Raw genomic sequence first — 26,851 nt, forward strand, 5'->3', positions numbered from 1 at the left:
ACCCTCTGGTTAACTGGTAGAGAATGTCTCAAACATTAAGTCTGCTCGTACATATTCTGCTCGTACATTCATGTATGGAAGAATAAATAAATTTGAAATAAAATCACAAAATAGCTTAAAAAATTTATTAAATATTACAAAAGGCACTGTACCTTAATACTGGTCCTATATAATATACAGCGTTTTGTGATGGTTAAGGCAATACAGTTAGTTTAACAGTAACTGCGGGAGTCCTACCGCCTACCCAGGAAGACATTTAACTGTGGAAGCGGAGAGAGGCCGCTATATATTCATAAACCGGCCTCTCTCTTACACAATTGAAAGTCTTACTCTAAAAAGTGATTGTAAGACCCCAGTAGCTAATACATAACATGATTAAAAGTAACATCTGTATCTAGTTAAAATATATAAAAAAATATACAGTTTTCATTGAGAATAATTTAAACCTGAAAGCATTAGTTAGTGCACTTAATCTCAAATGGAATTTATTGACCCATTTATGGAATTAATTGACCCCAAATGTGGCACAGTTGACCCTATACTTTCCATTGATATTTTCATATCAAATATAAATTGCATTGATTTTAAAAGGTCTCACTGAAACCACATAATTATTGTCATAAAAAGTTATAATGGAATGTAACATAGTCTTGTAAACATACATAAGACAGTGCCTAATATTATGCAGGTATTACATTTCGTGTCGATAAGTTTACTTATTTAATCATTTATGATCTAAAAGGGTGTATTTACAGGCCGACCTACCCGTGAAAGGGTTCCAGGTACTAAATTAATGTTAATTCTTATAAAATTATAACAATAACTTTTATTTTTAAGTATTGGACATATTTCTCGATGAATAAGATATTGTGTAAGACAGAAATCGTCATGAAATTGTTCTTTACATTTTTTGAAAATTTTTGTGTATTAATTTTGTTAGAGAAATATATCCGACACTTCTTACATTAAAAAAGATAAATACTTAAAAAGCAATGCCTTTTAGACCCTTGTCGCTACGTAGGGTCACTTGGAGATTATATCAAATCAAGACAACATTATGGAATACAATGAGAAACATTATATGAATTGCATATCAAGCACTCTAAAGTACCCTTAAGTTTCATTTTAAAGGTATAAATAAGACTTGGATATAAAAATGGCTTGTCATAATACGATTTAGTCAAAAAACATCGTTTTAGAACTAAATTGGAATGAAAATAAAATGGTTTTTAGGCCTTGTTTCAAAAACGAATCTCGTTAATTTTATCCTAGGTTGTAGATACTAGGTAAGTCACTGCACAGCACTCACTTCTGTTATAATATGCTAGAGTAGCTATTTCTTTCAAAATTACTTATGTAAAAACTTGAAGCTCTCTTTGGGCTCCTAGTGAAGTTAGTAGATGTCAAATGTTTAGTGTCAAAGCTTCAAAGGCTCTCACTAGCCAGTGACCGCTCTCAAACGCCAATACACCAATACACAAGTCAAAGAATAAAAATTTGGAGTGTTTCAGTCTAGCATATTTCAACAAATCCCAGTAGATACAGCCACAATCAAAATTTTAATAATATATAACTTTACATACTTGTAAAAGCTCAGACCTACGATACATTTTAGAATAAATTGTGCTGATTAGTTTTAAGCTTTATTTTGGTAAAATACATTAATTAGTACTTACATTTTATTAAAGGCCCCTGTGACAGTCTTGGCCTAGCCTTTTTAATGTAAATTCAGTCATCTGACAAGTCATAATGGTTTAGGATATTTAGAATAACAAAAATCAAATTGATCCATCAGATAGATTTTTAATATTTTAATTTTATCGCGTAAAGGAAAAAAAATATTAGTGTTGAAATCCTAAGTGACGTCACTTAATAGTACTTTTTACTGTAAACTACTAGCTCCAAGTTTTGTAAATTTCAGCATCTTTAACGCCATTTTATTTCGCATTTTTATTTATTTGCTCAAAAACATAAGAAATTACTTGAAAAAAAATCTATCTGATGTAATAATTAGATTTGTTACTTAAATACCCCATTTAAAATTGCTAATTTAGTTAAAACAAGGTGATATCGTCCACCCTTAATATAAATAATGAGTAATTATCAAGGTATGGCGATAACAATTTAATATATATGTATGTATATAAATATTTTTAGAAAAAGTATATTTTATTTCTTATTATACATAAAATCTTTACATAAAGTAATGCTAGTGGCAAATTAAGACGCATTTTTCGATAAACAATGTTTAACGACTCTTGTAAAGTAACAGGCCCGTCTAGTCAAATGCCATTTCTACAGTAGCTAGAGACAACATAATTATGGAGTTAGTCACGTGACTTAAAACAAAATGTCATTTCCATACATTTTGGCTCTTATTTTTGACGTTAACGATTGTAGAAATGAAACTTGGCTAAAGGAGCATCTGTATCGCATTCTAAATATGTAGTTTCATACTAATTGGTCCAGCCACATTTAAAACTCAAGTTTTTCTACATGGAACAGTCAATAAATTTCTATTTGATACAAAATACTTTTAAGTTAAGGAAAAAATCTTTTTCTCATTATTTTTTCTGTCTATAGTCTTTTCGCAAGGTATGTTATTCCAACTTTAAATCTCAATTTAGGTATATTATGAATTAATATAGTCTCTGCACTACAGGAATGTAATTTCGGAATCATTTTCAGCATATTTTGTATAAAATAGAAACTTATTGACTACATTACAAAATGACTTATTTAATTTGATGTTTTTGTTGATATTTTCGAGTCAACCACCGGGTTTTATTTAAGAGTTATGTAAAGCCACATCAACCAGCAACAACCATAATGATACAGTAGGTGTCCAGGTTTAAACCTGGTTTGTTATAACAACCTTACTTTGAGTGGTTAGAATGACAATCTTGATCCACAAAATGTGTACTCAAATTTTTATTTTGACGAACTTCATAAAAAAACGACAGTTTTTATTTGAATTCAAAAAGTAGGAGTTTCTTAATGTGACCGAGTTTTATAACGATTGAGATCGCGCTCACTGAAAACCAGGGCGAAGGGTTCGATCCCCGCGTAAAACAAGCATTCGTGTGATCACGACTGCTTGTTTTGAGACTGGGTGTCTTATGCATGTAACTGGAATGTTTGTGAAACCACCGCGACACAAGGACTAAATTAACTCTGGCGGGAGAAGTTTCTCTTAGAAAAGCACTTATTAAGCAGTGAAGGGTGGGCTAAACTGGGGGCTGTCCAATGTAAATACACCTTTAAAAAGTTCCACTTAGTAGCCTTATTTGCATAAATGAATTTTGGTTAGAAATTCCTTAGTGTGAGAATATTTTTTGTTCGGATCTCCTTGAAAGCTACAAAACCAGTCTTAGACTTTTAATTAAATACATGTATAAGATCAAGATTGTCTTGATAACCAGTGTAACCTGGCCCCTCAGTTGTCGTGCAGCGTGTTGGGCGTGAGCTCCACGTAGTTGGCGGGCAGCATGCCGGTGCGGCCGGTGCGCAGGACCTGCCCCGTCATCCAGCCGGAGTCGATGGACGTCACGTTGGATATGAGGTCGCCTTCGCGGAATGATACCTGCGGGTGGAGGTTAAGGTTAGCACTTTGTTTCATGTTAGTGTCAGATTTGCCATAGGAAAGCCATAGAAAGAGTACTTCCTTAAGAGAGACAAGAAAAAGTATCAAGATATAAGAAAGTGAAAAGAGACAGATGGAAACCGCTACTCTGACAAGCGCACACCACTTATTTGTATTGATTAGCAAACTAATTGACTTGGACCATTTCTTGACGTAACTCTTTAGTTGAAGGCGAAAATTTTCTAGGGGTTGACGAAAAGTCGTCAAATATAGCTAGCTAATCGTATGTTCTGAAAATTTGACTGCAGTGCTAGACAAATCCCTCTTCCTATTCGGACGAGGATGGCAGACACGAGTTCTGAATACAATGCTTGCTTACTTCGGATTTAATCTATTTCAAAATCTGAAGTCATAAGGGGCACATTTATTAAGACTGTTGCAGATTTTTTTTAATAAAATCATTTTTTGTATAAGCAGGATACATCATCACTAATACATGTCTTTTTTCGTGAACACTTGAGTTGTAGCGTAGTTGAAGTAGGATTAGGCTCCCAGGTTTCCGCATAATGGATACCTTCACCTAATTTTCGTCCAACAATATTAAAATACACATACCTCATCGCTGTCGCTCGCCTCGTAGTCATACATCGCTATGTATACTCGCTGTAACAAAAATATAAACATTATTTAATTATATTTAGGTCGATCAAAGTAAAATCACTGGTTAAGCTTAGACTTGATCCACGGATGGGTAACCATCTATGCCATAACGAGTTCCTCCGTGTTTCGGAAGGCACGTTAAGCCAATAGACCTGGCTGTTGAAACCGCATCTTGGACAGTCGTTACGGGATGTCAGGCGCTAGAATGTCTAGCTAAAGGTCAGATAGGCACTTTCGCTCCTTGTAAAACACTGGTACTTAAGTGCATCCAGTTAGATTGGAAGTCGACCCCGACAAATTTAAGAAAATGCCATTATTTAAAAAAATAAAATGACTTAGTGCGGGTTGTTTCACAAACATTCAAGTCACATGCACAAAGAAACCCAGACTCAGGACAAGCATACATAGATCACACAAATTCTTGTCCTACGCGGGTATCGAGGACGTCTAGTGGGTTTGGCGTGGTGACCTCAACCACTCGGCTATCCGTGCAGTCTTCGATTATTATGATGATAATAATACCTGGTTATGATGATTAGCAGGTTGTCTGGGCATCTCGTTGGCGAGAGGGTCGAGGTCTGTGACGCGTCCGATCTGGCGCCCGGTCTGCTGCTGTACCGGCTGGTGGGAGCCTGGGGGGGGGGGGGGAGACAGGTTGAGATATTATGTATATAAATGGATAGCTGAATACCACTGCAGTAGAAATGGAGAATGTTGTAAGTTTTGTAATAATTTCATAAATGCTCAACTCAGTCATTCATTCAATTTCTATTCGTGAAAACCTAACTTAATTATTAACAAGTGCTTGCAAGTTAAATGGGCCATTTTGCAGTGAAAATCCCGCTTTAGTTTCTAACAATAGGTACTTATGGTGTAATAAACGTAATAGGATTTAAATTAATATCTACAAATACATTTAAAAGGATATTATAAATAGTATTTTACTGTGTAACTAATTAAATAATAACAGCATTACTAATTCATTATTATAATCTACAATTATATTTGTAATCGGCTTTAAATAAAACTAAAATAAAAATCATCAAATATAAAAAAAAATACATAAAATAAAAAATCACCCAAAACCAAGTAAAAAAATGAATAAACATAAAATGGATGATATAAAAGCAAACACAAAATATAAAAACAATTAAATTGGGTATTAGATAATTTAGATCAAAGAAATCGAATACCCAATTAATAAAAAGAACAAACCTCTTTTCCCATCACTAGTGCTGTTATAAATCAACGTAGTCGACCCCCTCTGAGTGTTAGGGGGCGCTCTGGGCCCATCACTAATAGGGTCATAGTCCTGAATCCTTCCAATTTTCTGCTGCTGCGCCTGTTGTTGCGCGGGGTAATTCTGATACGGGGGGTAATATTGCCCTTGATAATCCTGGTATTGGTAGGAATATTCCTCTTTAGGCTTGTAATATTGTTCTTGGTACTGTCTGTTGTGGCCTGACGGCTGATGGGGTATTTGCTGATGGGGTATTTGCTGATGGGGTAATTGCTGGTGGGGTTGTTGATGTTGCTGGTGTACAGGTTGGGGTAACTGGGCGACGGGCGGCTGTTGGTACTGCGGCGCTGGGGTCTGGTAGTGGTTCTTCGGGGGTAAGTTCGGCGCCGGAACGTTTGGGGGTAACATTTCTGTCGCGTAGTTGTCGATTTGCTGATGGTAATTGTCTGAAGGCACGTCTATAGCGGGGCACACAATGACATTAGAAACATATGGGTTGTGGTCGGAAAAATAACTAGAAATATTTATTTACATGATTATACTTAGGACTAGCTATTCCAGAGACTTTGTTCTACATCTTTTGAACAATTTTTCTAAACTTGCTCAAAAAATGGCTTGAACGCAAGTTTTAACTGCTTGCAAGAGTCTTGGTCCTATTATTATATTAATATAGCTATATTTTGTTACTAAATAATAAAAATGCTATAAAAATGTTATTGCACCTAGATGGCGCCACTTGTAGTGTTAAAAATTGTAATTATTTTTGTGCTATTTGACATAAATGTTGTCTGTTTCGAACTACTTTGTGTACTTTATCAGGTCCTATGACTGGGCCTTGGTGATTAGGCAGAATATTAAATTGATGTATTTTTTATAAGTTAATTCCAGAATGTCTTATGATCGCATGCAAGCTCTGCAATTGCATATGAATCTGTTATAACTATTACATGTTATACTTTTAGCGAGAAAACCTGAATTTTGAAAGAGTGGAATCTAAAATCATCATCAGATTAGGCGTTGTTCGTATTCTTATATCAGAACAGGCCATTCTACCAAAAAATACGAGAACAGCAGGTCAATTGATATTTACTAATTATTTAACAACGGTTATTGTTTCATGCATTATCTAATCTTACTATATTCTTAATTTCCAAAAAAAAGACAATCTGAAGTAGCTTACACTGACCAATTCATCACAAATTTCTCTAGTTATTAAACAAATTGTTTTAATCGTTATTTTTCCGACCATAAACGATGAAGTTAGCGACATATGTTCACAGACCGCATGACTGAACCAGGATACATGGTGAATGTGCAATAGCGAACTGTGTGTATGGGGAGAACATGACAGCTGTATTTGATCCACATTTGTATAGTTTTATATTTCACATTCTGATATATGACAATAATATTATATTCGTATCATTTATTCCACAATGTGCTGAACGTGAATCAATATTTTTTTTTTATGAGAGTAAAAATCTTTTCGAATAACAAAATTAAGTAATACTGACTTATTCAACAGAAAAAATTCCTAAGCATATTTTTTTTAAGACGGCACGTTAAAATCTGTTTTTAATTGTTATTCAATGTGGATTAGATAAAGCTAACATGTTAACGTATTGATAACAAATGGACATTTAATGAGCTGTGAACTGAACCCAGATTAGTCTTAATGATGTATTAATTGATATTTCATTATTTTACGATAATCATAATGAAATTATTTTTAAAGTTAACTAAAATATTCTTTTAAAGGTTTGTCTGATATTATAAATATAAAAATAATCAGATTATGTAATTTCTTACATAAAATTGAATTATATAAGATGCGAATAAACCATTTGATATTTTTATTTATTTCATAAGGTTTACTCACGCGTATTGATCGGATTAGTCTGAATAGTTTCGGACCCAACAGGAGCCCTTAATCATCTAGGAAAAATCTAATTTAGGTTCATACAAATAGAAAGATTTCTCTTTTATGACTTATTACACGATTTTTTTGTAAGATTTTATTTAATTATATTCGAATCAAAACCCAAGAACTTTAAGTTTACTTCACCTAGATTCAGTCCACAGCTTAGTAACCATATTATGAAGCATTAAATCCTTTCAACTTTAAACATATTGCTATTAGTTATTATAACACCATATCTATCAACATAGAAAACATTTTGGCAATTCAATAGATAAAGGAAACGGGTACAATTCTATACCGTAATATATTACCCGTTTCACAAAATGCCCGACCAATTTCGGTCACGACCGCTATAGTCAAGTCAATGTTTCTACAGGATCTTACGTACTTCATAATAGGTTTTTCACACACACAACACACAACCAACATCACCAGTAATATATTCTCCACTCACCAACAATTTCTCCGTTTTCATTGATCTGCCGCTGTTTCTCCATTTGAGCCTTCTTCTCCAGTTCTCCATGGTACGCGACGTTGCTTATTATTTTAGTGTTCGCTTTAATTCTTAAGGTTTCTGGGTCGTCTGCCACCTGGAATAAGGATCGAGGTTATTAGAAAATGTTTTTGTGCATATAGTTACATGCACTGCATATTATGGTGACTTGTTTCGTACCCAAAAGCATACCTATCATATGTGCTGCGTATGATTCGTTGCATACGTGGCATGGGGTGCGTATGATAAATATGACCCTTAAGAATCATTTATGTTGCATATAATACGTATAATATGCGTCGAGTATACAGTTCTTTCTCATAATAAATACGGTTTGTTGCATACGTCGCGTATGCCTAGCGTATAATAAGTATGAATCGTATCATACATGTCGCGTATGATACACATGATTTGTATCATAACCATTACATATGATAAATATGCAAGATACATGTAACATAGTTCAACATACGTGTCACGTATGATAAATATGATTCGTCACAACTTTCAAGTAAAGACATATATGTCACGTTTTATCATATAAACCAGATGTTACCTGTGTGAATTTCCCCTTGCTCTTCTCGAAGGCTGCGTGGTATGTGACATTGCTTTGTAACTTCGTATTCTCGGCTATTCGTTTGAGCTCGGGTGTTTCCGCCATCGTCGTCGGCTTCGCTTTTGGCACGTGTCTGTAATTGTAAGATAAAAATTGATCTATAGAATTTATTATATTGAGGACAACTGATTTATGAAAAGATACACTCTTATACAATAACGTTCTCGATTCATTAATAGCACACAGTAATTTGCGCTGATATAAATGTAAATAAGGCTTATACGTGAAATTTTTTAAGCTAGTCGACATTTACAGGATAGAGAAGAAACGTAAACGAAACAAACTCATATAGTTTTCCAAAACAAGTAAATAAATGCAGTGCCATTCCTGGACTAGCCTTCGGACGCTAATAGGGATGATGACTGGGTATAAAAAGAAAAAATCTCATTAGTCCCTCAGTTAGATAATTGAATAGTATGAGACACGTATTTTTTCCTTTTTCAGAAAAACTAGAATTGACAAAGATTAACTGCTTTAAAGTTAGGAGAGGGGGCTTGTGACGTAACGATAGAGTAAAATTTATACTCAATCGTGACGTCACGAGTAAGTTTCATTCACTGTAATTTGGTCAATTTATCATATATTTAGTCATCCGTATTAAATATCTTATAATTTGAAATTATAGGAATATGTTGAACGACGGTACCGAACACCATGGGTTATCAACCCGACAACCTTCCATAATCACGCACTCGCTACAAGACACAAACAAAAATTTTCCAACAAAGAACTACAAAGAAAAGATCCAATTTAACCGAAACACCGCGCAAAACACAGTGTACGTTTTGGCGTGTCTAATAAACTACGTTTCTCTAACAAAAACCTCTTAAAATAGATTATAACTTACGTTTCGAACTATTAATAATAGCCGTAAATTTTCAGACAGAGGTATTTGCTTTCGAGCGTACATCGGACAATGTGCTTGGTTAGCAAAAAAATGCTTCCGCGGTCAGTAAAAGTATGATGGTAAACGACTTTCGTTTGATATTGCACGCACGTTTGTTGATTACTTGACAGTTTGTGTTCATTTTAATTAGTGTAAAGTTGGAATCGATATTCAGGAGAAAAAAATGCATTTTTCGTAGAATACTTTACTATTTTCTGCTTAAAGTCATGGTTTTATTATTAGAAATATGCTGCTTCCATACAAATTTTGATTCGCTGATGACATTGCTTGGTTGTCTTGAAGAATTTATTTATTATTTATAACCGATAACTAAAATTAAAAACAGTGAAGTGCGAATCGTAGTCCAGCCATTAAGAGATCTGTACAAATAGGCTAAACATAAATGTGTGCGACGGACAGGATTTGTAGCTACCTATACTTCACCCGCCAATTTACCGCCGTTACAACCGTTGTTTAACAATCTTTATTTGAAATACATCATCTGTGTAAATTTCAATTTTTGACTGCACGGATAGCCGAGGAGTTGAGGTCACCACGCCAAAACTACTTATCCACATTACTTCTCAAGTAACCATTCAAAATGCCATATAAAGTTAAAGAAAACCGACAAACCGTCAACTAGACGTAACATCAGACAGTCACTTACATAATTAGTTCTTAGATAACTTGTTTCATTGACACCCGTTTAGTCGTAACGTAGTTTGCTAACATGTTGTTGTATGGACTGATTTTAATGTAAATGTCTTTTGCATAAATTATAATTTATAATATATGTATGTTTGTTTTGTCCTGCCTGGGTTTATCAATGGATCTTGTTAGTATGTGGTTCTGTGTTTTGTATGTGTGTGTTACTAGTATTATATTTTGTTACTAAGTTTTGGTTGCTGTTAATTTTTTGGTGTTATTGTAACTTATGTAAATTATATTGTACTGTTATTTTAAATATATACCTAAACAAATGATACTTTTTTTTTTAAATATCAATTCTAAATGTCATAGCTGCGAGTTGCGTAAGCTAAAATTTTGCAATCAATAAATAATAAAAGTAATAAATAATAATAAAAGTAGGTACTTAAAAATGTATACAGGTAATCATTTTATCCTGGACACAAGATAATTAAATTTTTATTTCTGATTTATTTGCTTAATCTAATTCCAAAAAAGTAACCATAAATAAAAGACAGAGTGACATCCTAAATAAAATTAAAGAGATCACCACTTAGCCTAAACCCGATTTTTAGTAGGTATTTGTTGTTATGGCGGCAACATAAACACATCATATTTCAGCTATCTCAGTTCATGAGATACAGCTTGAAACAGACGAGCGGAGAGCAAACCATTTAGTAACAAAGTTCCATTTTTAACCGACTTTAAAAAAAGAAGGTTACTCAATTCGGACGTTTTAATGTTTCTCATCGTTTTTAAGTACGGTAGCCTTAAAACCAATGCCCAAGAATATCATAACAATAGTTATTTATTTGTTTTCTGAACGGAAAACGAAAAGGGACGTGATTCACACATTACGCAGTCTGGCATAACAACACTGTTATGAGTAACCCGAGTAATTGCTATGAGTAACAACATAAATACATCACTATTGCAGTTAAATAAATATAGATCGGATGTTCGGCATACTGTGAATAGTTTCAGTAACAATTATTATTGTGTTTCTTGATAGGAATTTTCTGGAAGAACAAAGGATTCTTTTTTACATTCCACAACTTTTCACACAACGCCATCTAGTATCAAGCTAAACAAAGCTTGTATTAAGAGTACTAGACAGCTGATAAACATTCTAAATACATTTATAATAAAATAAATTTGTAAAAAAATCGTGCTCATCGTGCAAGTACAAACATTTCATGTGGGAGAATCGGAACCCACGGCCTCCGATAAAGCAGTCAGGGTGGACTAAACACTAGACCAACAGTCCAACAGTAAACCTAGCTAATGACTCAAAAATCTCTGAAAAAAAAAATTGTTTGTCCATGCGTCAAACACCCTGTACAGAAAATCTTATTTTATCGACAGATCCGATGGGAATTCTCAAATAGATCGTATACAACCTTATCAGTATTTGTTTTCTGCACGAAAATCGCTCAATTCCTAGTCTGGTATAGTTACGTTGAGCAGGAGTCATTTATAAATAATTAATGACTCTGAAAAGATAGGGAACCACTTACAAAAGTTGTTGGAATATATAAATTTAAATTCACCCGCATTCTACCTACAATGAGATTTTTATTTCTTTTTCTAATTTCTGAACACTATTTCTTAAATGAGGCAACGACCTACGTAACCTCTGCAATTAATTTCAAACACAACATCCCAAAATGTAAACCAGGGCCTGTGAACAAATTAGCGCTACACTAACGAATCACTCAAATGTAAACTGACAAGTCAAAGTCACGTCACTTGTCGAATAATAATGTCATTACGATACAATAAGGGTCTAAACAGACGGACCGCATTTCAACTCCAATCCAACTGCAAATTTGCAGTTCGGATTCAGTTTGAACGCAGTCCGTCTGTCTAGAGCCTTTGACTTCTATTTGTTTTCTTTTCTACGATGTGCCATTTTCTAAGCTTCTGACCTTAGGCAACATATTCTAAGGAAACTGCAAAACATACTCATATGACATTGAAGTAAGTACTAACTAATTTCGCAAATGATTTGAACACGAAGTTAACAATGGCGTATTCTTTTCATTTACATATTATTATCATTGTTTGACGCATAGGTAATTATCGACAGAATAACAAAGGTTTTGTACGTAAAATGCACCAGACTTGGGAAATATACTTGATTTTGTCATTGAAATATCGGGGTACTTATTTACTGTTAGGCTATCCTGGGATTGTATGAAGGAATACAATGCATTGCCCTACACCGACACAAAAACGCGGATGACGTAGCACGGCGGTTCAGGTTTAGTCAGTAAGAGTCTGACACTACCCATTTCGTCCCCCAAGGGAGTGGGTGTCCATGAGGATTCCTCCGCCTATACAAAAAAAAGGCTTTATCCTGGGATGGGTAGCTCAGCGCCCTATCAGCACCAGCGCCTCAAATCATTGTCAGCAATCTCTGTGCAGCCCGCTACGGCTGATGCCTGTGGGGCAGCGGGATTGTCCGAAAGGGTTCCGTGGCCCCGATACACAGGGGGCAAAGGAAAGAATATGGATTGGTTTTAGTCAGTAGAAGTGTGACACTCTTTTCCGCCCATCCTAAGGCGAAAGGGAAAATCATAAAACTGTTAAAAAGGACTTAAAAATCCCCCTACAGTGTATACCTTCCACCCCCCACAACTTTTAAATGGCTCGCCAGTTATCTTATCAAACAACACTCAACCTAAGAAAGCGTCGGGGGTGGATTAAATGAGAGATTTACTTTGATTAGCAGAAGAGTTCAGATTGCTTACTTCTGAACCTTTAATATAAATATTTTTACGGTGTGGAAGAGAGACGAAAATCTACTGCATGTAACGCGCTGTCACGCTTCCACACCAGCAATAAAATTGTAATCCGTGCCGGCTTCCAACTTAATTAATATGATTCATACTTTAAATCTGGCATTTATTACTATTGCGTGTTTCGCTTAATAGTTTCAATGAAATATTATACTATTTTGTGTATTTAATTTGTGATTTTAATTAACGGAAATACTTAGCTGTTTGAAAGTACTTTCGTGAGAATCTCAGCTTTTTCTAGAAGTAAAATCATTCAGGTCTATTTTTCTAGTTTGAACAGTATTTTATTCATTTTTTGTAGTAAAACCTTCTAAGTAATAAGTGTGACTTGGATTCGTTCTTACTGAACTGGTCACTCGCGGCTCATGAGAGAGACAAGTGGAAGAAGAGTGAGGAGGCATTTGCCCAGGGCCCCGATTCTGCTATTTTACAATGGCCGATGAATGAATGGCAATTGGATTAAATTTGAAATTATACCTATTCTCTTAACCATTTTTAATTGTATTGACCTTGAGTGTCACCCTCCCATACTGAATTTACAATTATTGTGTAGAAAAATGTTTAAGAGAATACGAAAATTGTCATTTTAAGCCAAATTTCATTCATACATCAGCCGTTGTAAATAGCAGAATTGGGGCCCAGCGGTGGGACATTCCAGGCTAATAATAATAGTAAAAACTTAAATATAATAGTAAAAAAAGTTATAATTTAAAATAATGGTACTTACGCTTCGCAGTACGGGAGCTTTCCATATCCTTTGTAGGTACGCATGTTGAGTGTCATGCCGCATTCTTGGCATTTGAAACATCCTTTATGCCATACCTGGGACAAATATAAACAAATTATTACTATTTAAAATCTTCTTTAATATCATGCAAAAAGTTTAAATGAGTACTGTTTTCAGAAAAATATTCCCGCACCTAGCAATTGAATCCTTGGTTCGAGGATTCAGAAACATTCAAGTCACATGCAAAAAGGCACCCAGACTCAGGACAAGCATTTTGCGGATAACACACAGAATCATTTACAGTTGCCTCAATTTACGTAATCTTTTGCCGAGATAGGTGGTACTTTCAATTTAGGAAATTAGCTGGTTGCTAAACGTAAAAACGATCGACTGCCTATCTGATCTACGCAAATTTTTATTTGACAAAAGTGCAAATCAAAATCATTTGGTAAAACTGGGCCCCCACTGCGTTATTTACAATGACCGATGAATTAATGGCAATGGGATTGAATTTGACACTATTCGTATTCTGCTAAGCATTTAGTCAACACAATAATTGTAAATTCATTGTATTGACCATGAGTGTTCCGCCCCGTACTAAATATGACAGACTTTCAAACAATTTAAACTTAAATACGAATGGAATCAAAGTTTTAGACTATTTCCCAACTTAAATCAGCTACACAATTCAAGTAGCAGACCTGTCACAACCATTCTAAACCTATCCAAACCAAATTCCAGTCACATCATTCCTAAAATTTTGGGGAACAATAAACGCTATCGAACATCAAGCTATCGCTTCAGTCATTGCACAACGTTTGGCCCACTTCACAGCGTATAATACAACAATTAGGCAACAATAGTGACGATTAGCGCGTGCAACTGATGGTGCAGTCGATGTTAACTTTCATTTGTTTTTTGGATAAAGGTTACCGTTTGAACTTTCGTAAATTTTACGTGTTTCTGTCTAGGTAGAATAGCTTCAGTTTTTTTGGTAAGTCTCAGAGTTGGTTATATAGAAAATTTACGTAGCGTCTTGTACAATAATAGGATTTTATATCAACAAAAATATACAATCGATTGAAAGAAAAAATAAGTCAAACTTGGTGATTTTTTTCATGTTATATTAAAAAAAGAATCATCGAAATCAGTTCATTTATTTCGAAGTTGAGAACCTCATTTTTTTTTTAATTTTGTTGACCAAAATTAAATGGTTTTATCAACAAAACTCTCTGACAAGAATAGCACAACAATATATACAAAAATTGGATGTCAATATAAGCATAAATTCGTATAAGAATAAACCTAAAAAAAGATTTTCACAGCATTTGTTGGCATTGTCATTTTCTCAACATGGTTGAGAACATTTATGTGAATGTATAAGGCGATTTAGCAGTTAGATAAAGGGCCGGAAACGCCTGTACAGAAATGCGGGTTCCATAATTTATCATTGGAGTATACGGTATAGTATTTATTATGTTAGAGAATTGTTTTTGCTTATGGTCAATCTTAATTGTAACGGTATTAATTATTGGCATTTGGTTATTGCACTAGTCGACTTAAAAACCTTCTTTAAAACTATCTCCTACATTAAGGTATCAATAGCTTGTGCCGCAGGGGTTTTACAAACAGGCGTTCGTCGATCACAAAATCCTTGTCTTGCGCGTGGATCGAACCTTCGACACGTCACGCACTGTAGGTTTGGCATGATGACCTGTACTCCTCAGCTATATGAGCGGTCAAAACAATACGATATGCTCATCATCTCAGCCTACAGCTTCCCACTGTTGGACATACGCCTTTCCGTTCGTTCTCCAGCGTGCCCGGTTAATTGCCACAGGTTGATGATACGGTTAATGATTTATTAACCCTAAAAAGCATGGTGTCTGTCTGATCTGTGTCATCCCAAACATAACATTTACAAAACAGTTACAAAGTATTTATCCATACCCATATAGCCAAGTCTTGCACCAAGAATATTATATAAACGATCACTCAAGCCATATGGTCGGTGGCCTACCAAAAGGTACAATGCAACAATTAGATAACAATAGGCATTCCGTGTGTGAATGTAACTATAGTGTGACATGCAACACGGCAGAAGTTGCTAGGTATTACAGTATGTTGGAGAATTATTGATTGGGAAAACAGGTCAAATGGAAGTCGAACTTGCGGCCACTCATACTGAGCCATTAACATAAGAAGCCTCAATATAAAATTTAGAAGATGTCAAACCAAAAAGGTTGTGCTGGTGGTGCGAAAAAATAGACAAACGTGTACTATAAAAATTTTAAGAAACTTAGCTTTTTAGGTCACAATTCGTTGACAAGCGGATATTCTCCCGCAGTGTTTGTTTTCGTCGCACAGGAGCAAAATTTATACAGTAGAAGAAGTCTGTCTAGATGTCTAACGATATCTACACGGAAGAAATTTTGTCAGGAGATATTCCTTTTCGGTAGGTAAGTTTGAACCGCAAGAAAGTTACACTTTTCTTGGTTAGGCGGAAGAACACTCATGGACAACCACTACCTCAAGTGCAGGAAGCCGGCAGTGTCAGACTCGTACTGACTGAACCTGAATCTTCTCATCTTCAACGTCTCTATATTTGATCGACAAAAACTACACTGCAATGCATTCAGTCAAGTCCTTATACCTTGGATTAGCTTACTATACCGGACAGTTTTTCACCTTCCTAAATATTCATAAATCCTTTAAGCGGCGTCTAAAAATCCCACAATTTTAAGCAAGTCTCAAATTCATATTTGAGTTAAAGATTTTAGCAGCTGTTCTTAAGATTTCAGTAGCAAAAAGAAGTCGATTATCCAACATAATGAAGCCGTTCAACAATTTGGTCCGAATGAGTCACGCCTGCAAATAACTCGGTAATGTAAACAGTTGTGTTTCCGTTTGAAAGATATTTTTAAGTTTGTTTTGTTATGTAATGGCTGTTAGTAGTGCCTGTTAAGTTTGGTTTGAATTTCGCTGTGGTTTTTATTGATTCTTCAAGGAATTTTATATAGCTGGTCTAATTTCTGATTTGGTTGGTGGTTGTCTTCACATCTAGACATAGGCCGTTGTGTATATATGAGTTGGATTGATAGTCCAAATCCATTTAATAGGGTATTTGACTAAATAACAAACTATAACATCAGTTTCTAGTAAAAAGCGCTCACTGTATAAGTACAATTCATTATTTGTTTACGAGATAAAAGAAAAAGACTCGCCAATATTTTTTGAAAATCTGTCTGACGGACTAAACAGTCTTTTTTATGCAAACTGCCATATTATTAAAGGCGAGAAATTTCCGAAACGCGCGGTATTCTCACACTTTCTACTTTAAGGTCTAGTTTACATAAATTAGACCTTTAAAGGCCCACAAACCGCTTGAGTTTATTTAGCAGTGCTAGTTATCAATAGCTAACACCTGACGGTTAATTGAATTAGAACTAATGACGGTATATGTTTGTGCTGAGAAATTAAAAAAGGGTTTCGGTTCTTAAATATTATTTGTACGAGCATATCCAAGTTTGTAATAGATGTAGTTACTAAACATGTCAACGTGGTTTTGAAGACCTATTTTGAACTATGACTATTGAATAAATTATAAAGTATATCGTTGATTTTATAAGTTCACTTAACAAGTAACTAATATTATGCCTACCTGGAATAGAGAGAGTAGAGGAATAGGTTCAAAAGGCTTACTAAATATTTATATAGTACTTTTAGTGAGAATGTTTAATTATTAAACGATACAACGGTTTACTCACGCGTTGGTATTTATCGGGATTGCCCGACTAGTTTCGCGACGCCGCCGCGTCAGCTCATGATTAAGGACTCTATTTTTATCCGAAACTAGTCGAACTATCCCGATAAATACGAGTTTTTTTAAATAATAGTACTAAACCTTTTACGATGAGTTCAGTTCACATGTTCCAGGACCATATAGGGGGAAGTCCCGTAACGCCGGACGGCACCTAGCGCCGGACACTCGTACTATTTAAGCGAGTGTCGACCCGTTCGATTCAAAATACAAGTGAAAGGGGTGCGGGGGTCACACAGGTACAGGGTCACGCGCCGCGCCTCGCCAGTGACATACACGGCCATGGCAGGAGCCGCTGATTGCAGTTTTAGGCGCGAAATCACGTCGTCAGCTAAATATCAATGTAAGTAATTCTAGTATATTTATGCATTTACATTTGAGTGGTATTCAACGATAAAAGTAGTACTTGATTGTTATCCGTAAAATGGTAGAATATTATTAAATCTTTTAATTAATTTTAGTAGGTACCACCTAATGAACGAAAATGTCTGTCCCTTAGCACCGGACACTAAGTAGTCCCTTAGCGCCGGACAGTAAACATATTGATATTCCTTGTGAGAATTTACGTCATTTATTATAATTATTTAATTTTATTTTAGAGTATAGAAGAAAGAAGATAATAAAAATGGAAGAGAAGAAAAAGAAAGGATCTTGGGAGCCACAGAGCTTACAAACTGCTATTAATAAAATTATGGCAAAAGAACTCAGTGTAACCTAAAAAGGACTAAATAAAATCTAATTTTGAAGTAGCAATGGAAGGTAAAGGAAAGAATACCAATGGAAAGAGCGTAGACAAGAGAAAAGAAGCGACAAACGTGAAACCTAAAGAAAAAAAAGAAGTGAAGTAGAAACATTGACTGAAACATCTAAGACAAACATAACAATTTGCTTAGTTTGCTTAGAAGCCTCTGAGGAAGCCTGGATCCAGTGCTCATCCTATCGTGGGTGGTTACATGAAGCATGTGCAGATATTCCAGAGTCTGGAGATGGCTACATATGTGAACGATGCAGGTTATTTTGAAATATCCGGTGCTAGGGGTATGGCACAAATATTGTCCGGTACTAGGTGCCACTTTTTAAAATCATATTTTTTGTTACCAAAGTTTGAATGATGGTATTAATTATTTTTAAGCAGAGGTTGCATTTTTGTTAATTTAATTTGATTCCTAACTTTGTTATCTAATATAAGTCATAAACGAATAAGCATTTTTTTAAATATTCTTTGTTTTATTTATAAATAACCTTAGGTGTCCGCCACTGGGGGACTTCCCCCTAAGCGGGCATCCTAAAATACGCTCATGTGGAAACACAGCTAATACGCAATTTGTGCGTCCTAACTAAGGTAAGTGGGTCAATTTACTGTACTTGACCATAGCCGGGAACCGCTCATTAATACGAGGCTATTGTGAACCGAGTTTAGACCCAGTATTGTTCGTAAAACGTGGATAATGTTTGTTGAATTCAATGTTTTTTTTTAAAACAGGTACATTATTCACTTTTTCGTGAAAATTTTTAAGGTAGACACTAGGCACCAGGCACTATTTTTTGTTAAACAATCAGTTTGAACAGCTTGACGGGCATTTGACCAGTTTTAATCAAGAGTATAAATGCAATGCAATTTAATTTGGTCCAGATTTTCTGGGATTAACAAGTCGTAGTAGCAAATGGTGTGGAGCAGATGGTTATCAATGAAACCTCCTTTTAATGGGAAGAGGCCTTTACTTAAAAGTGAGATACATGCCGATATTATTATTCTATACAATTATTTAACATCATTAACTTGGTATGAAATAACGTGAATGAAAGCGGGAATGTTATTAATCTCGTTTAATGGTTTTATCGTGTTAATTATCCGCTAATTTCCTGTCCATGCCAAATTTTATCTAAACCTGTTGCGCGGTCTGTGTGTATAATCGGAATTCACAAATACATTTACATATTTGTAATTAGTGTATATTGTCAGAAAAAGTTAGATACAGACAGATAGAGAAACAAATTAGAAATATATAGGTAGTTAATAAGGTTGCCTACTTACTATAGTTAGGTAGGTCTACACTTAAAAACGATAACTCATCAAAAAGCAGACCTTAGCAAACATTACTTAACATCAAAAGATCTTCAAAGCAACAATATTTGACCCAATTCCCGTTATGTTACGTTCGATTGCAGTTTACTTAGTTGCCGGTATAACTGTAACTGTTGATCTCACCGTATAAGGTTCAAGTTAGCTCGGGTTAAGGTTAACCGCTAGTTATGACTGACTTATAAAATCATACAATGTATTGAATGATATTTTTAACTGGATTTTTGATGAAAGATGCAAAAGAAGAGCAGTATAAAGTGGGATTTCAATCCTTGTCAGAGACGTGTTCTCAAAGATGAGAAACGTTGTTATTTCCGTTAAAAAAAGGGGTGTTCTGCATTATTTTGGGGTATTTTAGTTAGAAACGGTAATGGCGCCGGATAATTCCATCAAATCCACATAAAAAAACAATCTCTTCGAATACACATGAGTATTTCAAACTTTTATTATGTTCTAAACAATCTAAACATTATAGGGAAAACATCGAAGGGTGTGTTAAGTCACGTCAGAGGTGATTTAAACTCTGAAACCAGGTTTTACATCAACCATACGATAAAAATACATATATTATAGTAAAGCATTGATAATTCTCTCTCGCTTCTATTTGTAGAAATTTGAGAAATGGTATCGAAACTGATATATTTGTTACACTTTTAGACTACGTAGCTAATTGACTTGAAACGCCTTTTAAAATGTATGCTTCCATACCGTTGCCGCGTTGTAAAAATGTATAAAGTTGTTATCTAAAATACGACATTCAGTTGAGTCCTGTAACTAGGCGTTTTTCGAGATTAATCCGAAATGAAATTCGTGAGAGGACAAGAACATTTATCTTCACACAACTTGGTCCTAAAAAATATCTCTTACATAAAATCTAAGTGCGGGATTCGTTTAAAAGAGTAGAGTAATCCATATATTTCACGTTAATAAACACAATTAATCTAAATAACTTGTAAAAAATATCTATGTTAAGCACAAATACAACTTAATCCCACAATACTCTACACAGTCAGTCAGATGTTCGTCGTGTAGAAAGTAACAACCCGCGATTCGAACGCCCGCTCTCGCGGCGCCACGGGTAACACTCTTACACAATCTTTTGTTCTGACTTACATATTATAAGTATGTTCTGTTTTGAGACTCTAAGCTTGAATGAAAGTTACAGAGCAAAGAAAGTCATTTCGTATATGATTAACTAACATGAAACTTGACTGCGAAATTTGGTAACGGGAATTACTGTAATAGAAACGGTAGGTACATTAACAATTATATTTTTAAGATATATTTTTACTTGCTATTCAATGCAATACTGCTTGTAAATGTGTGTATCCCTATACAAATAATACTCCCAACTATCAAATAATAAAAACACAGCAAATAAATAAGTTTAGGAGTGAGGAAGTTTATTGATCATTTTATCTTTATTACACAAAATATTACATCATTGGCATTTTAGTGTGACGTGCTTGAGAGTAAAGCTTACGGGTTGAGACGATACACAAGATTTATCCCATCTTATAACTAAGTCTATAACTGTCCCACCTACTTATCCCCCAAGAAATAGCCATGAACATACACGTATTACGAACAGTTACGATATGACCGCAAGACACACTGGTCTGAATTGAATTATTAAATCAATAATAGTATTTGTAGGCGCGCCTGAGTTTTGTAAGGTGACCATCAGTTTTTGTTATGGGTTCAGGACACGTCTCGTTGGAGAAATTAATTGATTTTTTGAAAATGACATATTATAAGAAGGGGCTAAGAATAGAACAGTGTAGAATCAAATGAGGGAAACCTTTGATTAGCTGTAGGACACCACCAGTTGAGTAACAGATAAAAAAATACAAACAAATAGTTACCATCTGGCTGTCTAATAAAAAACGTCGTAAAAAAATGTCTAGTAAAATAAAACAGTAAAATACCCCTTAAAAATAAAGTCAATATTTTCATAGAAAAGTATGATGAAACTTGCATTGCTTTTTATTTTTTCAAATACTTAAATCATAATTTTCAAGTTTGCAAAGATACAAGAAAATACAAACATACGACTGATTTTAACACCTGTATTTTTAGAGGCCGAAGTCCAAAAGATTGGCTTGGAAGTCCAAGCCTAACTTATTTTTATTTTAATGTAAATATCACATTAAGATTTTATACAATACGAAAAGTGCATAGTACACACTACTAAGTACAAATATTTCACAAGCAACAGCTCATTAACAACACACTTTATAACATAATACATGCATATGCAAATTAGACTTACAACATGTTTCAAGTGATAAGTCACCTTTGAATTGATAATTTCAGTCAATGTAATTATTCGTTCTGATAAAGAAACAATTGCTTTAATATTTATATCTTTGTTTATAATGTTTTGTGTCAAGATATTGTGTTGTTCTTATCGTGTTTCAAATTGATAAGAGGTGAACTTGACTGACCGTGGCTGGGATTTAATTGTGAATGGTTAAGTTAATTGTTTATTCGAAGATTTTTGGTAGGTAATATTATAAAAACAAAATCGTGAAAATCACAAGGCTACCTATATTCTGTTGGCTTAGGTACTTGAAAACGATAAATTTTGATGTGAAGCTTTTGTCCGTTTGAAAATAACGCGTCTGAAAATAATGTAAAGCAACAATAAAGTTTACAAAACAAATATATTTTTCATGTGTTTGTACAAAAATACTACTTAATGTGTCTCGTTATCTTCGGTTTATCGGGATTTCGCAATCCCAATCTTGGCCATCTTTCAGTTCACTCAGTCCCAAAAAGCCTTACAAAAATCTTTTATGGCACACATGAGTCCCACAAATTCCCATAAATACTAAATACATGGTCACCGTACCCGTCATATCGTCATGGTGCTAAGCACGGGCACAATGACTCTGGACGGCTGAACGCACACCAATGTTGACATACTATGACTATGAGAATGTATAGGTTGTCTAGCTATTGACTGTTACTGAAACTGAATGTTCAGAGGTTTCTGTGTCTGTAAAATGTTACTGAAGGTGCCATGAGGATAAGATGTATAAATAAGTCTGTGTTTTATTTGTTCTGCCAGTGTTACTGAGAATGATTGGTGTTGATGGATTTAGGGTTCAGGACCCAAAGGAATCAAACGGATCCCTATTAAGGCTACGGTGGCTGTCCGACCGTCTAAAACCAGGCTGTATCTCAAAAACCATTAGTTAGCTGGTGTGTAGCTGTGGCCGCTATAACAACAAATAAAAAAGCATATAAATCAATTTTTATTCGATTATTTCAAAATTTTACAGGAGATATTTTTTTTAATAAGTATTTGTAAGAAGCCTTAATATCGAGAGTCTGACTTGAACTTAACCGTGATTTTTAAGTAGCTTATTTCATGTCTCATTACTAGACAAAGATGGGTAGACCTTTGACATTATCTTCATACTATGTATTCTGCAAAGGAGAATGACTCATTAGAGTTCGATATTATTATGTCATCCAGATGGATTTTGTAATAAAACTAACGGCCGCTTTCTATATTCGATCTCAATCCCTAATTTACGGATCGAGATTGACATTTGAATCCATTTACAACTTTTAGTGTTTCTATAACCGATCCATGGATCGTTTTCTCGATCTTTTTCTTCAATCTATCTTTGGGAGGGCGGATCGAGATTTTAGATTGGTATTTGTACGAAAGTGACAGTTATGCGTTTTCTATAACCGATCTCTGGTTTTGACAAATCGATTTTTGGCCTTTTTTGATCTATAATTGCGATCCCCAATTTTTTACGGATTGTACTGAGAAATCTGTTAAAATGGAAATATTTTCAAGTGATAATGATAGCGATCTTGAAGTATTAGCTCAGCTATCGGACTGGGATAGTAGTGACAGCGAAGTAGAACAAACTCTGTCCTTAAAATTTGTAATTGTGATTGTGATGTAGGTATCGAGTGGTTGTTCTGTACTTTACTTGTAAACGGGGGTCAAGGATTTAAGCTGAAGACCAGCGCTCAGTAATTCTTTTGGATTGCTAAGCATAAGCTGACGCTTAAACTTTTTTGCTCTCGGTATTATAGTTTTTGTGTACTAAGTACACTTTTACCAATATCTGTAATACTGCAATCAATGGATAACGATTATAATATTCTCGTTTAGATTTATTTATTTAAAACCATGAAGTAACAGCAAAGAACTTATACTAAACAAAAATTGAAACATATTTCATTATTAAAAACACGTCAGTCTGATTTTGAAGAAGTTGGTGGTGTGGAGAGCTCTTGTAAGAGGTGCTTTGGCGAGCAAATTTGTTCTCGCGGTAGGAACCAGCAGTAGGTGCGGGCTTCGCCGCCCACTCCGCCACTCAAGCACTGCAATACTTCCGGGTGATTCTCCACTCTACGAAGCACCTTCACCAAGTAGACGACCAGTGCAAACTCCCGTCTCATATACAGTTGATTATTGCCAACCATGCCCAGAACAAACAGAGTGGGATCCATGAGTAGGTAGAACGGATACACCCCATACAGTTTCTTGTACAGATGGCGCGTGAACTTATTCTGAATGCGCTCGAATATTACCGCTGTATTCTATTGTATAGCTGAGACATCGGAAAAACAAACAACAAATAAACTTGCGATTTTAAAATATATTATGTTAATGTCAAACTGACTGACAACTTTTCGATTGACTGACGTTCCGTTGCTCATCAATAAACGTTTATTGTCGTTTATGCTTTTTCTAATCTTCAGGTAGAATTATAGTATTTACCGCTACGACTTCCCAATCTTTTATTTTTGTATTTTGTGGAATTTCTAGTGATTATACATAAAATAGATAAGCTTTAAGAAAAAAACCACCTTTTTACTCATTAATAATCATGAAGTACTTTTTCTGCACATGCGTAAAACAAAACGTTTAGCAGGGCGATCTATCCGATTTTTTTCGATGGATTTCGAGACGAGATCGATTAAAGAAATGCAGATTCAAGCTCAATCGAGGGATTGAAAAAAATCTGGATTGATCGGAATCTTAGATTCGGGATCGAATATAGAAAGCGGCCGTATGACATCGTCGAACGGTAAACATTATATTCGGTTAGTAAACGAATTTCACTGAAAGATCGCGTAAAATTTATAGTTTACAATTGTGATTTCACTTAAGTCTGATGAATCGTTTATAAGTGAAGTATACTTTCTCATTTATAAAGAAAAATCCAAGTCGAATAACGAGTTTAGTCTAGGATTGTATTCTGTCTTAAGTCTTCATGAAAATAGTATATTCAATACTTAAAGTATCTTTCAGTTAGGGTCGTGTAGATGTATCGGTTTTGCTATAAGAATTGCTTAACCGTTACAATACATGAGGGTTAGCAGAATAAAACGGATTCTATACGTGTAAAAGACACATCCCTTGCTACAAAACTTCGCAAAGTTAGGGAATCCTCACGGACAACCCGCCCTTCAAGGGAGCAAGTTGGCAGTATCAGTAATGACCCTACATAGCCCGACGTACGTTATCTGCGTGCATTTCATGTTTACTACACAAACGCAGGGTTAAGGTTTTTTAATATGCTAGCTTTTAATTTATTTGCGGTTTTCGCTTTTTGTGTTATAGGGGCGGCAGGGAATAAGCGGCGCAAGGACGGAGACAGCCGAAAGAGTTCTGTGGTTGAAGGTAGGTGGCGCCTCCTAATGGTCCATTTTTCTGCGCTTTATTTGGTATATTTAATTATGCTGTTGTTCTTGGAGATTTTTTTGAGCTGAGATGGCTGATAATATAGAATTTAACGTTGTATTGATGTTGATTTTTTAAGAATATCAAATTATTTTCAATGACAGTTAAAATAGTCAATAGAATTAGTTTTTCTACAAAGTCATAATTTATTGAAACAAAATATTTTTATTGTAATGACCAGTTTCATTATAAGGTAATACGTATCCTAAGATAAATGCTTACTCATGAATATTCGTAAACGACGACACAAGGATTAAATTTGTCGAAGCGGAAGGCGTTAACAAAAAACGACTACAAATTGTTCCATTAACTTCACCTATACTTAAAAAGGATGGACCGATGACCTAAATAATGTACATGTCTTAGCCTAGATATGGGAGTCGGATTACCGGGTGTTGTGGAGCAACTTAGTCGGCGCCTACGCCCAGCATTTGGTTTCAATAGGCGAAATTGCTTGATTGAAACTTCCAGTTCCAGCAGTTGATTTCAATAGGCTAGCTTAATTTATTGATATTTAAAAACCCTTCTTATCTTAACTTGATCGACGCCTATGTCCAGCAGTGAGTTTTATCAGGCTGAATTGCTTGATTTCTACTTACAAAACCCTCATCTTAACTTAGTCTACGCCTGTCGAGCAGTGGCTTTCAATAGGCTAAATTGTTTAATTTATACTTAAAACCCCTCTTTTTATCTTCCAGGATTCACTCTGAGCTCGTCTAACAACCTGGCCCGCCTCACAGCGCTGGCCCTCACTCACCTGCTCCTATCCTCGGCGTGTCCTCGCCTGCCCGCGCACACGCCGCTCCGCCGCGCCGCCGTCGACCTCCTAGGGAGAGGGTTCACTGTATGGGAGCCTTATTTGGATGTCAGCCATGTTTTGTTGGGTAAGTAAATGTTACATGGTCATAAAAGTATTTTGAAAAGAGTAACTATCTGTCCAGTGCACTCGCTGCTTAGGCTATGGCCATGGCAAGCGATTCTGCGCTGACCCAGCGGATCTCTGCAGCCATTGCGGTGGACCCCATGTAAGGTCTGAATGTGCCGACTTCCTCGCCGGCACACCGGCCAAGTGCAGGAACTGTGAGAAAGCCAAGTTAAGTCACACGGAGCATAATGCCTTTGAAGCGACATGCCCAGTGCGAAGGAAATGGGATGCCCTGGCACGGTCAACAGTAGCCTATTGCTAAGGACTGCCATACCGTAATAAATGAACACCAAAGGGTAAATTCGCACAGTAGAAAGATAGGGAGTAGATACACTAGTCCTACAGAAAGAACAAACTGCTCAGTGGATGAACGTCGTATGTTCAAAGACCAGGATACTGTGGGTAATAAAAATACTTTGATCCTTAAAGCCATAAGACCTGGCATATATAATGAGCAACCCACACAAAATTGGCTAAAATTTAATAATAAATTGAAGCAATTTAGACCATGGTCTGTACTCTTGGTAACGACGGGCAAAACCAATTGCGCAATATTACAAATAACAATAGTAAATATAACATCGATCGAACAACAAATATGTACTACAGGGTTTATGCACAATAGAAAACTAAAGAGAAATAGGCTCCAAAATAACTGTATTTAAAATATGATGGCTTAATATTTGATAA

The 26,851-nt window shown here is 35.3% G+C and overlaps 2 protein-coding genes and 1 long non-coding RNA gene across 3 annotated transcripts; 2 read left to right on the forward strand and 1 right to left on the reverse strand.

Moving 5' to 3' along the window:
* Positions 1-111: 111 nt before the first annotated feature.
* On the reverse strand, positions 112-21,924 carry LOC113500321 (LIM and SH3 domain protein Lasp; the record flags this gene model as incomplete). The annotated part of the gene is made up of 8 exons (XM_026881071.1): positions 112-3,583; positions 4,199-4,246; positions 4,766-4,875; positions 5,459-5,941; positions 7,859-7,994; positions 8,454-8,586; positions 13,615-13,709; positions 21,790-21,924. Coding segments are annotated over 8 exons (1,287 nt in total), but the record flags the coding sequence as incomplete, so codon positions are not given.
* LOC113500323 lies at positions 17,457-18,650 on the forward strand. The gene is made up of 2 exons (XR_003401184.1): positions 17,457-17,777; positions 18,034-18,650. It is a non-coding gene; the product is annotated as an uncharacterized LOC113500323 (long non-coding RNA).
* Positions 21,925-24,538: 2,614 nt separating the features above from the next.
* On the forward strand, positions 24,539-26,148 carry LOC113500322 (WD repeat-containing protein 7-like). Its single transcript, XM_026881072.1, has 2 exons — positions 24,539-25,176; positions 25,935-26,148. The coding sequence occupies exons 1-2, from the start codon at positions 25,071-25,073 to the stop codon at positions 26,126-26,128; spliced, it is 300 nt and encodes a 99-aa protein (XP_026736873.1). The 5' UTR covers positions 24,539-25,070; the 3' UTR covers positions 26,129-26,148.
* The last annotated feature ends 703 nt before the right edge of the window (positions 26,149-26,851 follow it).

This window comes from Trichoplusia ni, chromosome 13 (genome assembly GCF_003590095.1).
Source record: "Trichoplusia ni isolate ovarian cell line Hi5 chromosome 13, tn1, whole genome shotgun sequence".
Lineage (NCBI taxonomy): Eukaryota > Metazoa > Arthropoda > Insecta > Lepidoptera > Noctuidae > Trichoplusia > Trichoplusia ni.